The sequence below is a fragment of the Natrix helvetica genome, assembly GCF_964273705.1.
Source record: "Natrix helvetica genome assembly, chromosome: 5".
In the NCBI taxonomy this organism is placed as follows: domain Eukaryota; kingdom Metazoa; phylum Chordata; class Lepidosauria; order Squamata; family Natricidae; genus Natrix; species Natrix helvetica.
The window spans coordinates 144,239,199-144,252,808 of NC_138551.1; the positions used below are offsets into that span (position 1 = coordinate 144,239,199).

A 13,610-nucleotide genomic window follows, 5' to 3' on the forward strand; every position below is an offset into this window, starting at 1 on the left:
GGCCTGGCCTGTTTGTCTTCCTGGTTTCTGGCACGCATGCACACGCGACGATCAGCTGTCCTTTGCGTGCGCGGCAGTGCCGACAACTGGCCAGCTGATCGTCGGGCGCACATGCGTGCCAGAACCCGAAGGTTCGGCTTTTCCGGAGCGCAACCCGGACGAGCGTGCATACTTGACGTTTCCGTGTGTCCTTTTCGGCACTTGGTGCTGAAAAAGTTCGCCATCATTGGCCCTCTTCAAACCTGGACTGGAACTCTCCCCCTCGCAGTGCAAATCATGTCCTTGCCCCTTTTTTCTTTGCCCTTTGTGTCCATTCAGAGCCCGGCATCTCACCGATGGTCAAGATTGAACCTTCATCCTCTTCGGTCACTGAAGGCCAGTCCTTGGACTTGAACTGCGTAGTGGCCGGCCACCCTACAGCATCCGTCACATGGTACCGGCGGGGAGGGGCCCTGCCAGCCAACCACCAGGTTCGGACTCTCCTGGGACCCAAGGGGAGAGGGCGGCCGCATTTCCCCCACTTCTCTTTGGGAGGGGCCTCCTAGTTTCATTCCGGGCAACGAAAGTGGGGAAGTTAGAAAAAAGACTCCCTGGCTTTCCAGAAACCATAAAGAGTTTCCTCTTGATTATGAATTTCATTCGGAACGGTTGGTCTCATCTGGCCCTAAAGATCTCTCTATCTCTTTTTTTTTTTTCCAAAGAATGTATAAGATTAAATTTTCTCAGGACGGTTTTCAGAAAAGAGGGCTGTAATTGTAACAAGACTAAGAATCCCGCTCAATTATAAGCCAGGATAACAGCCCTTAGACTTATATACCGCTTCTCGGTGCTTCACAGCCCTCTCTAAGCGGCTTACAGAGTCAGCCTCTTGCCCCCCCCCCAAACAACGTGGGTCCTCATTTCACCGAACTAGGAAGGATGGAAGGCTGAGTCAACCTTGAGCCTGTCAGGATTGAACTGCTGGCAGTTGGCAGAATTAGCCTGCAATACTACATTCTAACCACTGGGAAGGAAGGAAGGAAGGAAGGAAGGAAGGAAGGAAGGAAGGAAGGAAGAAGGAAGGAAGGAAGGAAGGACTAACCCATAGAGTTATATACTGCTTCTTAGTGCTTTTACAGCCCTCTCTAAGCAGTTTACAGAGTCAGCCTCTTGCCCCCAACTATCTGGGTCCTCATTTTACCCACATTGTAAGGACGGAAGGCTGAGTCAACCTGCAGCCAGTCAGAATCGAAGGAAGGAAGGAAGGAAGGAAGGAAGGAAGGAAGGAAGGAAGGAAGGAAGGAAGGAAGATAGCGGTAGCCCATAGACTTATATACCGCTTCACAGTGCTTTTACAGCCCTCTCTAAGCGGTTTACAGAGTCAGCCTCTTGCCCCCAACAATCTGGGTCCTCATTTTACCCACCTCGGAAGGATGGAAGGCTGAGTCAACCTGCAGCCAGTCAGAATCGAAGGAAGGAAGGAAGGAAGGAAGGAAGGAAGGAAGGAAGGAAGGAAGGCAGGCAGGCAGGCAGGCAGGCAGGAAGGAAGGAAGGAAGGAAGGAAGGCAGGCAGGCAGGAAGGAAGATAGCGGTAGCCCATAGACTTATATACCGCTTCACATTGCTTTTACAGCCCTCTCTAAGCAGTTTACAGAGTCAGCCTCTTGCCCCCAACTATCTGGGTCCTCATTTTACCCACCTCGGAAGGATGGAAGGCTGAATCAACCTGCAGCCAGTCAGAATCGAAGGAAGGAAGGAAGGAAGGAAGGAAGGCAGGAAGGAAGATAGCGGTAGCCCATAGACTTATATACCGCTTCACAGTGCTTTTACAGCCCTCTCTAAGCGGTTTACAGAGTCAGCCTCTTGCCCCCAACAATCTGGGTCCTCATTTTACCCACCTCGGAAGGATGGAAGGCTGAGTCAACCTGCAGCCAGTCAGGATCAAACTGTTGACAGTGGGCAGAATTAGCCTGCAATATCGCATTCTAACATTGGGAAGGAAGGAAGGAAGGAAGGAAGGAAGGAAGGAAGGAAGGAAGGAAGGAAGGAAGATAGCACTAGCCTGTAGACTTATACACCGCTTCACAGTGCTTTTACAGCCCTCTCTAAGCGGTTTACAGAGTCAGCCTCTTGCCCCCAACAGTCTGGGTCCTCATTTGACCCACCTTGGAAGGACGGAAGGCTGAGTCGACCGTGAGCCAGTCAGGATCGAACTGTTGGTATTGGTCAGAGTTCGCCTGCAATAGCACTTTTGGACCGCTTCACAGTTCCTTTTACAGCTCTCCCCAAGCGGTTTCCGGAGTCAGCCTCTTGCCCACCCCAACAATCTGGGTCCTCATTTGACCGACCTCGGAAGGACAGAAGGTTGAGTCAACCTTGAGCCTGGTGAGATGCGAACGGCCAAATTGCAGGCAGCCGGCAGTCCGCAGACGTAGCCTGCGTTACTGTACTCTAACCACTGCGCCACCACGGCTCATAGGATCCCAGTAAAGAAATAAAACTGACCGGTGGGGCACAGATACAGATAGTCCTCGACTTACAACTGTTCATTTAGTTCAACGGCACTGAAACAAGTGACTTAAGACTATTCTTTACACCTATGACCGTAACTCCATAGCCCCGTGATTTACATTCGGATGTTGGACAACTGGTTTATATTTATAATAGCTACAATGTCCCGGTCACATTGACCCCCTTTTGCGACCTTCTGGCAAGCGAGGTCAACAGGGACGCCAGATCCACTTAACAAGCGGGCGACTGACTTCACAAGCAGCGACTCCCTTGAGAACGGGGTGGCAAGGAAAGTCGTAAAATGGGGCCAAAACTCACTTAGGCAACGTTTCGCTTAGCAACAGAAATTGGGGGCCCTGCTGTGGTCATAAGCTGAGGACTACCTGAACTTAAAGAAAATTGGGGGGGGGACTTCCACGGTGTACGGGCGTCGTTGCAGACAGCAATGCTGCTTCCTTCCTAGATCTATGGGTCCCTCCTGCGAATCTTGGAGGTCTCGGCCGCGGACTCCGGGGAATACGTCTGCCGAGTCAGCAACGTAGCCGGCCCGAAGGAAGCCTCTATCAAGGTGACCATCCGGGAGAGCCACACCCCTTCTCAAGGTAAGGCTAAAGATGGAAAAAAATGATACAAAAACACATAGACTTTAAACCAGAGATCTTTTTATTGGGAATTATACCGGAAACATGCAACAGAGAATTGAAATATTTGATTGTAAAGGTGTTAACGGCGGCTAGAATTGTATTTGCTAAAAATTGGAAAAATGAGAACAGTTATTCCCAAAATAATGGAATGTGCTGAAATGAGTAAATTGACATTTGAAGTTAAAGAACAAGAAGATAAACAATTTTATAAGGCATGGGATTTATTTTATCAGTGGTTAGATTTAAAAAAAAAACATGGAAATGAAAGACACTAGAGAATGTTATCAATACAAGAATAATAGAATGATACGGAATATAACATAAAGAGATATTATTATTGGGTAGATTTAAGATGATGTAATGAATTGTTACAATGTAAATGAACCCAATATCTAGTATATCTCGTTTAAAATGAAGGAATAATAGTGATAGTCAAAGAAAGGAGGTATAATGATAATGATGTATACAAACATATTCGGTTTGATAATATGTGATTTCATATAAATTGTAAGTGATGACTATGGAGAGGATGCACAAAAACACACTGTATGTAGTGGAAGATGGTTTTATGATTTATGTCTTGTTTGTCTATGTCTGTCTAAAAATAAAAACTTTTTATTAAAAAAAAAAAAAAAGCTAAGGCTAAAGACCATACCTGCGTGAGGGAAGGAGAGCTAGGAGTCACTCACTGGGGGGCACAAAAGGCAATGTTCTTGGCATCTTTTTTGTCTCTCTTCCCGGCCATCTTGGCTTGGGAATGGAGCCCTGGAATTGGTGGGCGAGAGAAACTGACCCGTCTTCTGACGTCCTCAGGGCCGTCGCCAGTCCGGATCGACTCTGCTTCTTCTTCCATCACCGAGGGTCAGTCCTTGGACCTCAACTGTCAGGTCACTGGCCTCTCGCAGCCCAGAGTCACTTGGTACAAGCGGGAAGGGTCCCTCCCGGCGAATCGCAAGGTATGGCCATGGCGGGAGACGCTCTGACCGAGGCTCACCCAATAGCACGAAGCCGACTCCTCGTCCCGATAAAACCCCTTTTATTTAGGTTAAAAGGAATCCCTCTCCAGCGAAGTCCCAGCCAACCGCCTTTCATGAGATTTCACAACTACAGACCTTGATCAGGCTGGGAGATCTGGCAGGCTAATATCTTCTAAACGCCATGCTGTAGCAGCAATTACTTGGCAAGAAGTCAGGAACAGATCTTCCCCCGAATGAATTGAACTCATTGTCTCCTGCAAACTCCACTCCCCTTTCGCTCCTCTTTATTCCCTACATGAGGGGCAATTCACCGTCCACCTGTGGCTTTACTCCCGAGTCGGCCCTTGTTCCTTAGGTGTTCCCTTCTCCTGGCAGCTCTGCACATGCGCACACTAGGAACAGGCTCCAACTGTTCTTCTGCCCCACTGATGTCTGACTCTGAAGGCAGCTGATAACTGGCATACGGCCCTGGCCCCCTCTCTGCCTCCGACACAGAGCCCTCATCAGAGCCTTCCCCAGACTCCAGGACTGGTCCATCTTCCTCCCCAACCTCCTCACTGCCTGAGTCTGCCGCCAGCTCCACAACAGGAGACTCTTGGCTAGACCGCCCGCCTCTTCCTCGCTTTGGGGTTCCTCACCACATCCCTTGACCACCTTTTCCCTTCAGATTTCCGGCCTCCATTTAAGGATTCTTAAAGCCACAGTAGCAGACTCGGGTGAATATGTGTGTCGGGTGACCGACGGCGACAATGGCATCGTTCAAGAGGCCTCCAAAGTGATCCTTGTGCATAGCAGCTCCGAAAGTGAGTCAGAAGCTCAGGTCCTAGCTTAGGATCCAGAACGTGCATTTCATTGGTGCAGCTCTTGGGGGGTGGAAAGGCCAAAGAAGGCAGGCCACGCCCAAGAGGAGCCCAGGGCATTTCCAGGGGGAGTTCAGGTCTCCCCTTCGAGCTAGGCCCTTGGGAGCCTGTAGGAGAGGACTGGCTGGAGGGGAGAGGTCTGTTAACTGATTGTCAGCCCCTTCCTCCTGTCCTTACAGCCTCGGGAATTACGCCTCCGCTCTGGATCGAGCCTTCGTCGCCCTCCCTCGTCCCAGGTCAAGCCTTGGACTTGAACTGTGTCATGGCCGGCCAAACCAGCGCCACCATCACGTGGTACAAACGAGGCGGATCCTTGCCAGCCGGCCACCAGGTATGGGAGCCCCTTGAGGCTGGAGAGGAGGGGCAGATTTATCCAGAGACCTCTCCTCCCTGGGTGGGGGTTTACAGCAGCTGCCCCCAAACTTTTGGGGAGCAGGGACCTGTTACGCAGATTGGACCGGGGGGGGGGGGGACACGGCTTCATGTGCTGCCTGTATCCTGCGGATGGGGCTTCGCTTGTTTGCGCAGCCCGCTTTCTGGCATGCTGCAGCCTGGTAGCTGGTCCACGGATTGGGGGTTGGTGACCTCTGACTTAGGGCATCCCTTTCATTTCTGTGCCGGCTGCCTCTTCTTCCCACCCCGCAGGTCTCCGGTTCCCGCCTGCGCATCCCCCGGATCTCCCCGGCTGACCTGGGGGAATACGTCTGCCGCGTCAGCCTGGATTCCCTCACCCGAGAAGCTTCCATCCTCGTCTCCCTCACCCGCTCCTCCTCCTCCAGTAGGTGTGGGCCTCCCTGCAGGAGGGATGGGTTTGCTGAGGGTGGGGGTGGGGGGTTGGCAGGATCCTCACCCGCCCTTCTACTCTCCCCAGCCTTTGGCGTGGCTCCCCCGGTGAGGATCGAGGCCTCCTCCTCCATCATAGCGGAAGGGCAAACACTGGAGCTGGACTGTGTGGTTTCCCGCCCGGAGCAAGCCATGGTTACCTGGTACAGACGGGGTGAAGCCCTGCCAGCCCATCACCAGGTACAGGCATGACATAGCCTTAACACGTGCAACTGCATAACAGCTTTGGGGCCATTTTGGCACTTTGAGGGCTAAAAGCTACAGTCTCGAAGGCACCTCCTTGCCCGCAGAGTGCCCCAAATTGGCTCTTGGGCACAATGCCAGTTTCAAAGCACTTTGATTAGCTGGAAAACGCTCTTCGGACTTTGGAGCCCAAAGCTGCTGTTGGGGAAGTAGTGTGATGATCCGTGGGGGTGGCATGAAAGCAACACAGCCAGAATACAGGTCTAAGTCATCTTTTGTACTCTAACTTTGCCCCCAAATGTCACTTGTTTACTACAAGTCCTGGAGCAAAGCTCTCACATGCACCTTCAGCAGCCTTTGGCTGCGACATTAAGCCAGGATAAGCCAAACAGTAACCAGGACCAGCAGTCCAGTAAGCCAGATTTAACCAAACAGTAACCAGGACCAGCAGTCCAATAAGCCAGGTTAGCCAAACAGTAACCAGGGTTAGCAATCCAGTAAGACAGGTTTAGCCAAACAGTAACCAGAGCAAGAAGTGCAGGCAAACTGGGCAAGCCCCACAAGACAGAGCACGGTAATCTCCAGGCGTCGGCAAGTGCACACGAGGCTCCACAGATTCAAGGCTTGTTCCCGACAAATGCCCCTCCCACCGGCACCTCCTTACATCTCAGTCCCCAGGTGTGCCTTGTGAAGCGGGAGCAGGGCAATCTCCTCCTTCATAGCCGGCTTGGTCCGCGTTGTTCTCGCCTTCTCTCTTCTCTCCATGCTCTAGGATCAGGAGCAGGTGGTCCTTGCTCTTTGCCTGATCTCTGCCTGTCCTCCTCCTCCTTGTCTGCAAGCCTTTCTAATCCTGAAAAGCCCTTCCCGGACTGACTCTGCCCTTCCCCAGTTTCCTCCAAGGCCAACGGAGCCACCCTCTAGATCTCTGTCAGCTTTTGTTCCAGCTCATCACCCCCCGTAGATTCACATCTGGGGCATAACAAACAGAATCAGGTGGCTCCAAAGTGTGGCTCACCAGGTCTGGCTTAGTCTGTGTACGAACTGAGTTCTATTTGGAGCTCAGAAGTTGGTGAGGGCAGGGCGGATATGGGGGGCAATTCTGCAAAAGTTGCTGTTTAAATAATCATTATTTTCAACCCGACGATTGGGAAACCTCCCCTCACTGCAAATAGAAAAGAAGGGCCTTATTTTCATTATTATTTTTTAAAGGGTTTTAGAATCATCGTTTTTGTGTAAAATCTATAAATCCATACGTCATAGTGTTAGGTAAACTCCCCGTTGGAAGAGCGAGTGCGCAGAGAAGCGTAATGAGAGTGGTGTGGAAGAACATACAAACCAGCATACAGAGACACTGCAGTTTAAATAGGTTTTTACTTTCGTGGAAATAGATGTATTCAGAGTTCAATTTACACACGGTTCAGTCAGTCAGTTATCCATCGAACACAGTCCAGTATCATATAATCAGTTCAGCACACAAAGTCACTAACAGTAGCAAAACTCACAGTAACTCACGATACATCTATCCACCGATCAGCATCTAACAAAACAGAGAGCTAACAGTCATTCTGGCTCCCTCTTACGGCTGCTTGAGGTAACAGCAACCAATCACATTGTACAGCAGTACTTAAAGCTACAGTATTACCATCATGGTTTATATATTGCTGACCCAACTGTTAGCTTACATTCCTAACAGTAGTCAGCAGACCAAGATTGTTTTAAGGGCGCGCTGATAAGGGTGCCACCAGTGGTGGGATTCAACCAGTATAGCAACCGGTTCGCTGAGCGCCTGCGCAGTTCATTTCAAAACAGCTCTAAAACTTAACCTCCTACTGCTGAGGCGTGGAAATCCGCTCTGCCGCATCTATCAGCTGGGGTTCAAACAAAGGAAATACAGGACAGACTAGTGCAGGAGCAGGTGGATGGATGTACCAGTTCGTGCGAACCGATACAAACCGGCTGATCTTACCCCTGGGTGCCATCCTCTTTCAGGCCTTGGGAACTCGCCTGCGCCTGGTCAAGATCTCTCCGGCTGACTCTGGAGAGTACGTTTGCCGGGTCAGCTCCGATGCCGCCAGCCAGGAAACCTCTGTCTTGGTCACTGTCCAGCAGCAGGAGGGCAGCCCCACTTTCCGTAAGGACTCCCTTCCCTCGAAGCAGCGCATAAGGGAGGGAATGAGGGAGGATGAACCAGGAGGGCTGGCGCGAAGGTTGGCAGCGTGAAAAAGCAAAGGGAGGGAATACAGGCAGTCCTCGGCTTACAACAGTTCGCTTAGTGACCGTTCAACGTTAAAAAGGGACTTTATGACCGTATTTCACACTTACGACCGTTGCAGTATCCCTGGGATTTACATACGGATGCTTGGCAACTATTTATATTTATGACGGCTGCAGTGTCCCAGGGGACACGTGAGCCTCTTTTTGTGACCTTCTGACAAGCAAAACCAACAGGGAAGCCGGATTCACCTAACAACGGCATTACTAATTCAACAGCCACCGTGATTCACTTAACAAACATGGCGAGAAAAGTGGTAAAAGGGGGCAAAGCTCACTCAGCAGTCTCACTTAGCCACATAAATTCTGGGATCAATTGTGGTCGTAAGTCGAGGACTAGATGTATAGGGCCCTGAAAGGAATCCTAAGCCCTGGAATGTTTAAAGGATCTGCTTCTCTGCCTCCCAAGGATTACGTAGGTCAGGTGGGAGGAGAGAAGGCAGCAACTGTGCGGCTTCTCTAACACTTGGCTTCTCCCTGGCAGGGTGGGGGGAATTTGGCGACAGCCCTGAGCTTTCTTCTCTTATGACCGTTGCAGCTGCTGGGGTGATCCCACCTGTACAGATCGAGTCTTCTTCTACCTCGCTCTCCGAGGGCCACACCTTAGACCTGAAATGCATCGTGGCCGCCTCTGTGCCACAGGCAAGAGTCACCTGGTATAAGCGAGGAGGGGCTCTTCCTGCCAGCCACCAGGTATGGCACTGCCCATGTGGGGCTCGCCAAGAGGGCCTTTTCTTCTGGAAACATCTCCAGAAGCTGCGAGGAAGAGGCTGGCGCCTCGACCATGCTAGCCATCTCTGTTCACCCTCGGCTCACCTCTCCCCAGGTCTCCGGTTTCCTCCTGCGCATCCCACAGGCTTCACCAGCTGACTCTGGGGAATACGTCTGCCGCGTGAGCCATGGCTCGGCCATTCACGAAGCCTCGCTGGTGGTGACGATCAAAGGCAAAGGGGGCTCCTACTGTAAGTCCCCTTCCCCACGGGCGCTGGGCTGCGGCGTGTGATTGATTGCCTGCTCTATGGGGGGGGGGGTCTCATTGATATGGATCTGTCAAGGTTCCGACTGACGAACCCAACCCAGCAAGCACCATCGGGACGATCCAATCGCTTCATGCAGAACTTTATTGTGCACATCATTTCGGCACAGAATGGAAGCAAAACCAGCTCTGGCTAATTCCCGCGTAATTCAATATAATTAAAGTATAGATTCCTCTCTCCCTCCAATTAGCGCAGGTCACATTGTCCAATTTAAGTGTCACACTATTGTTATGAGACGATGTCTGGAAGGTCTGGCAAACACCTGCTGAAGTGACCTTGGTTCTCACAGGCTGCATGCTTGATGGTTACAACCCACATTTCAATTCCCCCTTCCCTCCCCCCCATGGTTTGTTGGCAAGCTGAGAAGAAGTAAAAGTGAAAGCAGCATGAGTATGCTTCGAATCTTGACAGGATCCCTGTTTTCCTCTTCCAGCTATGGGCGTCACTCCCCCGATCAGGATTGAAATGTCCTCCACAGTCATCTCCGAGGGGCAGACCTTGGACCTGAACTGCCTGGTGGCTGGCCAGTCCCAAGCCAAAGTGATGTGGTACAAGCGCGAGGGCGCCCTGCCTATCCACAGTCAGGTAAGGGGACGTAGCAGAGATTCCCGCAGCGTTTGAGCAATGGTGGGCTTTGGGAGACCCAGAGGCTACAGAGGGCAGCCGATGGAAAGGAAGCGGGTTTGTGATTGTGGGAAAACTGGATTAGCCAGACATTATTTTTCAGAATGTGTGTTATGCATTTTCGGTCATGTAATGAGGGATCTCCTGAAACACCTGGGCGTAATATTTGGGGGCTTAAGAAATGGAAACCGAGTGTCAAGGATGAAACTCTTCGTTTCAACTTAGAGTGGGAAGGGAGGGGTTGCTTTAGAATGGGTTAGATGGAGAAACGAAACCTTTACGATTCCACCGAAGACCGTGAGAGCCTGAAACCTTCTCAAGGACATCATAATGGGTGTGGAGTTGAAGCAGACAGTTCCCATAACTAAGTGAGGACAATGGGGTTTGGCTGGGGAAATTATTATTTTTTTAAAAACAACAACAAAATTTTATTAGTTTTACAAAAAATAATCAGGAAAAGGGACGGTGGATGAAGTTACAAATTTTGACAGCTACATTATGCAGGAAATGGCCCTCCCCCCCATTCTCATAACTTTCATTTATTATTACATTAACTTGTTACTACTTAATAATATTTTGTCAGCATATAACCTTTTATCTGCAAATAATTTCAATCATTTTATATCAAACAGATTTTCAGTTCATTTTTGTGATCTGAGTTTTCTCGATGTTGCCTCTTCTCCCCCCTCCAGCAGAACTCCGGCACCTCCCGTGTCCTGTGTGTCCCGTGTAGTGTCATCAGTTTTATCTAGGAGGACTTTGTTTTTTTCCATGAAGGCCTCAGCCTCCATAGTTGTGTTGATTCTAACTCTCGTGTCCTCCCAGAATATTAACATACCTTCTGGCATAAGCCATCTGAACCACACCCCTTTCTGGTATAATTTATTCGCTAGAAGCGAATAGTTTTTTCTTCTATCTCTAACTTTCTTTGGGATTTGTTTCAGAATGGCTATTTCTCTATCCTTGTATTTTAATACTTGCCTCCTTTGTGCACTCAGAATCTCATCTCTTGTAGTCTTTCTGAGAAATTTAATGTGAACCTCCCTTGGAACGTTATGTGTTCTGGCATATGCAGAGTTTACTCTATAGACCAGGTCAATATCCCACCCCAACTGTTGTCTGTCTTTTTGGATATATTCAGCCAGTAGATTTGTCATAATATCCCTCAGGTCTTCATCATCAGCCTCAATTACATTTGGGCTGTACAGTGGGCTGGGAAAATTATTGTTTAATTCTAGCAACCAATGTTTGGGAACCTCAGAATTAGTTTTACTTCGACTTTACCATGCGGTGTATTCAATAAACAGTAAAACTTTTGGAAATAGAATGAACCTGAGGTTTTATTTGGATTCTCGCATTGGATCTTGACATTGAGGCTTTGGGGAATCCAAGGCGGATGGAGGTGGAAAATGGCTTCAGTTGGTAAAAGAAATCAGCTCTTGGTTGTCTGCTTTTCTTTTCCCGGCAACAGATTTTCGGAACCCGCCTCCGGATCTCACAAGTTTCGGCAGCCGATTCGGGCGAGTATGTCTGTTATGTGAACGAGGGCACCAGCCGACTGGAGACATCCATCATTGTGTCCATTCCCAGCAGCTCAGGTGGCCCATCCAGTAGGTGCCCAGGAAGCTTGCGGCATGTGGAGGGGAAAGGGGAGGAAGGGAAATTGGGGAGCCATGCAGTGGGGTTGCAGTCCAACCCTTCCTCATCCTCTGCAGCTTCTGGGGTAATACCACCGGTGTGGATTGAATCCTCCTCGTCTTCCCTCGCCGAGGGACAGACCTTGGAGCTGAACTGCCTAGTGACTGGCCAGACACACCCCAAAGTCAGCTGGTCCAAGAGAGGAGGACCCCTCCCACCCAACCACCAGGTAAAAGGGAAAAGGCATGTCTGCTTCGCCTGACTCGGGTGAGGGTGGTGATCCTCGCTCCTTTCACCCTTCCCAGCTCCTTTCTGGGGAAAGAGGGCCAGCGGAAGAGCCAAATACCGCCATTGTGGTGAGTGGGTAACTTACCTCTACTTGGCAGGTCTCGGGCACTCGCCTTCGCATCCCACAGGTCTCCTCCGCCCACTCCGGCGAGTACATCTGCCGTGTCAGCAGCCCCAATGCTGTCCAGGAGGCGGTGTTGGTTGTCACCATCCAGGACAGTGAGGGACCCTCCCACCGTAAGACTCCTCTGCTCTCCTCTCCACCACTTGGCAACCCAGACCTGCTGCAGGACAGGCCCGGCTCATTTGAGATGTTGTCTTCTCCTTTCGTGCAGCTACAGGGGGTGCCTCAGCTCTGAGGATCGAGGCGTCCTCCTCCTCCGCCATTGAAGGAGAGACCCTGGATCTGTCGTGCGTTGCTCCAGGCCAGCCTCAGGCCACGTTCACCTGGTATCGGCGAGAGGGTCAGCTGCCTGCAGGTCACCAGGTAGGGGCAAGCTTGTCCACAGTGGGGCAAAGAAGGCAGCCTTGTTGACAGAAGAAGAGGCTCACGCAGGTGGGGAAATCAGAAATCTGCAATGCTTTTCCACTTCCTGCCCGGCCCCTACAGGTCTCCAACGCCCATCTGCGACTGGTCCGACTCACCCCCGCCGACTCTGGTGAATACATCTGCCGTGTGAGTGGAGGCAGCGTCCCACAAGAGGCGTCCTTCGTGGTCTCTGTCGTGGCCAACACCAGTCCTACTTCCCGTACGTCTGGCATTCCGGCAGGGGTGAGAGTGGGCGGGTGGAGGGTGTGCAGACTCCGGGGGTCACCGTCGCTCTCTCCCGCCAGGTCTGCAGAGCCCCATCATCTCCATAGAGCCCCACAGTGTGGTTGTGCGCGGAGGGGAAGAGGTCTCCTTCCGGTGCCACGTCCACAAAGGCAGCCCGCCTCTCGAGATCACCTGGAAGCTTCCCAACAACCAGCTGCTAGGTGAGGTTTGGACAGGGGTGAAATCACCTTTGGTACCAGTTAACAAATGCGAGTGCACGTGCCATCCTCTGCGCATGCGCAGAGTGTCAATAATAGGGGGTGATGATGTCCGGGTGGGCGGATGGAGCCTCCCGTTGCTGAACCAGATAGAACCAGCTGAATTTCACCACTGGTTTTGGGGGCTGCCAGGTGAGCAGCTAGGCCATGTGGTTTGAGGGGGTGCTGATTCTGGGGAGCGCCCCCCCGGTAATTCCTTCCATCCCCTCTGCAGATAATGTGAGAATCAGCCCTAATGGCTCTGCGATCACCATCTCCAACGCCCGTCCGGAAAACCACGGGGCCTACCGGTGTGTGGTCTCCAACCCGTTTGGGATTGCCAACAGCCTAGTCAATGTCCTAGTCCAAGGTAAGGGATAACAGTTGAGGGTCTCTCTAGGACAGCAAGGACAAGGCCCCCTTTTGTTCTCATCCAGCCGAGGCTAAATTTGGACTCTGAAGGAACGACAGGGCGGAGGGTCTGCCGAAGGCCCTGGGTAAACTCGGATGGCGCTCTCTCTCCTCCTAGGGCTGCCTACCGTCTCGGTGGTGCCGAAGGGGCCCCTGCAGCTCAAAGTGGGCAAATCCATCAGCGTGGACTGCCTGGCGGCCGGGGACCCTCGGGCTGTGGTGCGCTGGACCAAGCTGGGAGCTTGGAAGAAGCTGGAGAACCAGAGGATGCTACCCTTGGAGAGCCGAGCGGTGCTGCAGGTGGGTGAAGGTCTAAAGCAGGGGTGTCAAACA

The 13,610-nt window shown here is 51.4% G+C and overlaps 1 protein-coding gene across 8 annotated transcripts in view; it reads left to right on the top strand.

Annotated features, from left to right (window-relative positions):
- Positions 1-13,610, top strand: part of HSPG2 (heparan sulfate proteoglycan 2) — a 128,068-nt gene that overhangs the window by 94,553 nt on the left and 19,905 nt on the right. For all 8 annotated transcript variants that reach the window (XM_081954564.1, XM_081954566.1, XM_081954567.1 and 5 more), the window contains 19 exons: positions 319-470; positions 2,954-3,092; positions 3,948-4,090; positions 4,779-4,914; positions 5,151-5,302; positions 5,617-5,749; positions 5,843-5,994; positions 7,987-8,128; positions 8,807-8,961; positions 9,095-9,230; positions 9,739-9,890; positions 11,401-11,539; positions 11,645-11,796; positions 11,954-12,092; positions 12,191-12,342; positions 12,466-12,604; positions 12,690-12,830; positions 13,102-13,236; positions 13,396-13,577. In XM_081954564.1, the coding sequence (XP_081810690.1) occupies positions 319-470; positions 2,954-3,092; positions 3,948-4,090; positions 4,779-4,914; positions 5,151-5,302; positions 5,617-5,749; positions 5,843-5,994; positions 7,987-8,128; positions 8,807-8,961; positions 9,095-9,230; positions 9,739-9,890; positions 11,401-11,539; positions 11,645-11,796; positions 11,954-12,092; positions 12,191-12,342; positions 12,466-12,604; positions 12,690-12,830; positions 13,102-13,236; positions 13,396-13,577 (2,771 nt within the window). The remainder of the gene's footprint in view (positions 1-318; positions 471-2,953; positions 3,093-3,947; positions 4,091-4,778; positions 4,915-5,150; positions 5,303-5,616; positions 5,750-5,842; positions 5,995-7,986; positions 8,129-8,806; positions 8,962-9,094; positions 9,231-9,738; positions 9,891-11,400; positions 11,540-11,644; positions 11,797-11,953; positions 12,093-12,190; positions 12,343-12,465; positions 12,605-12,689; positions 12,831-13,101; positions 13,237-13,395; positions 13,578-13,610) is intronic.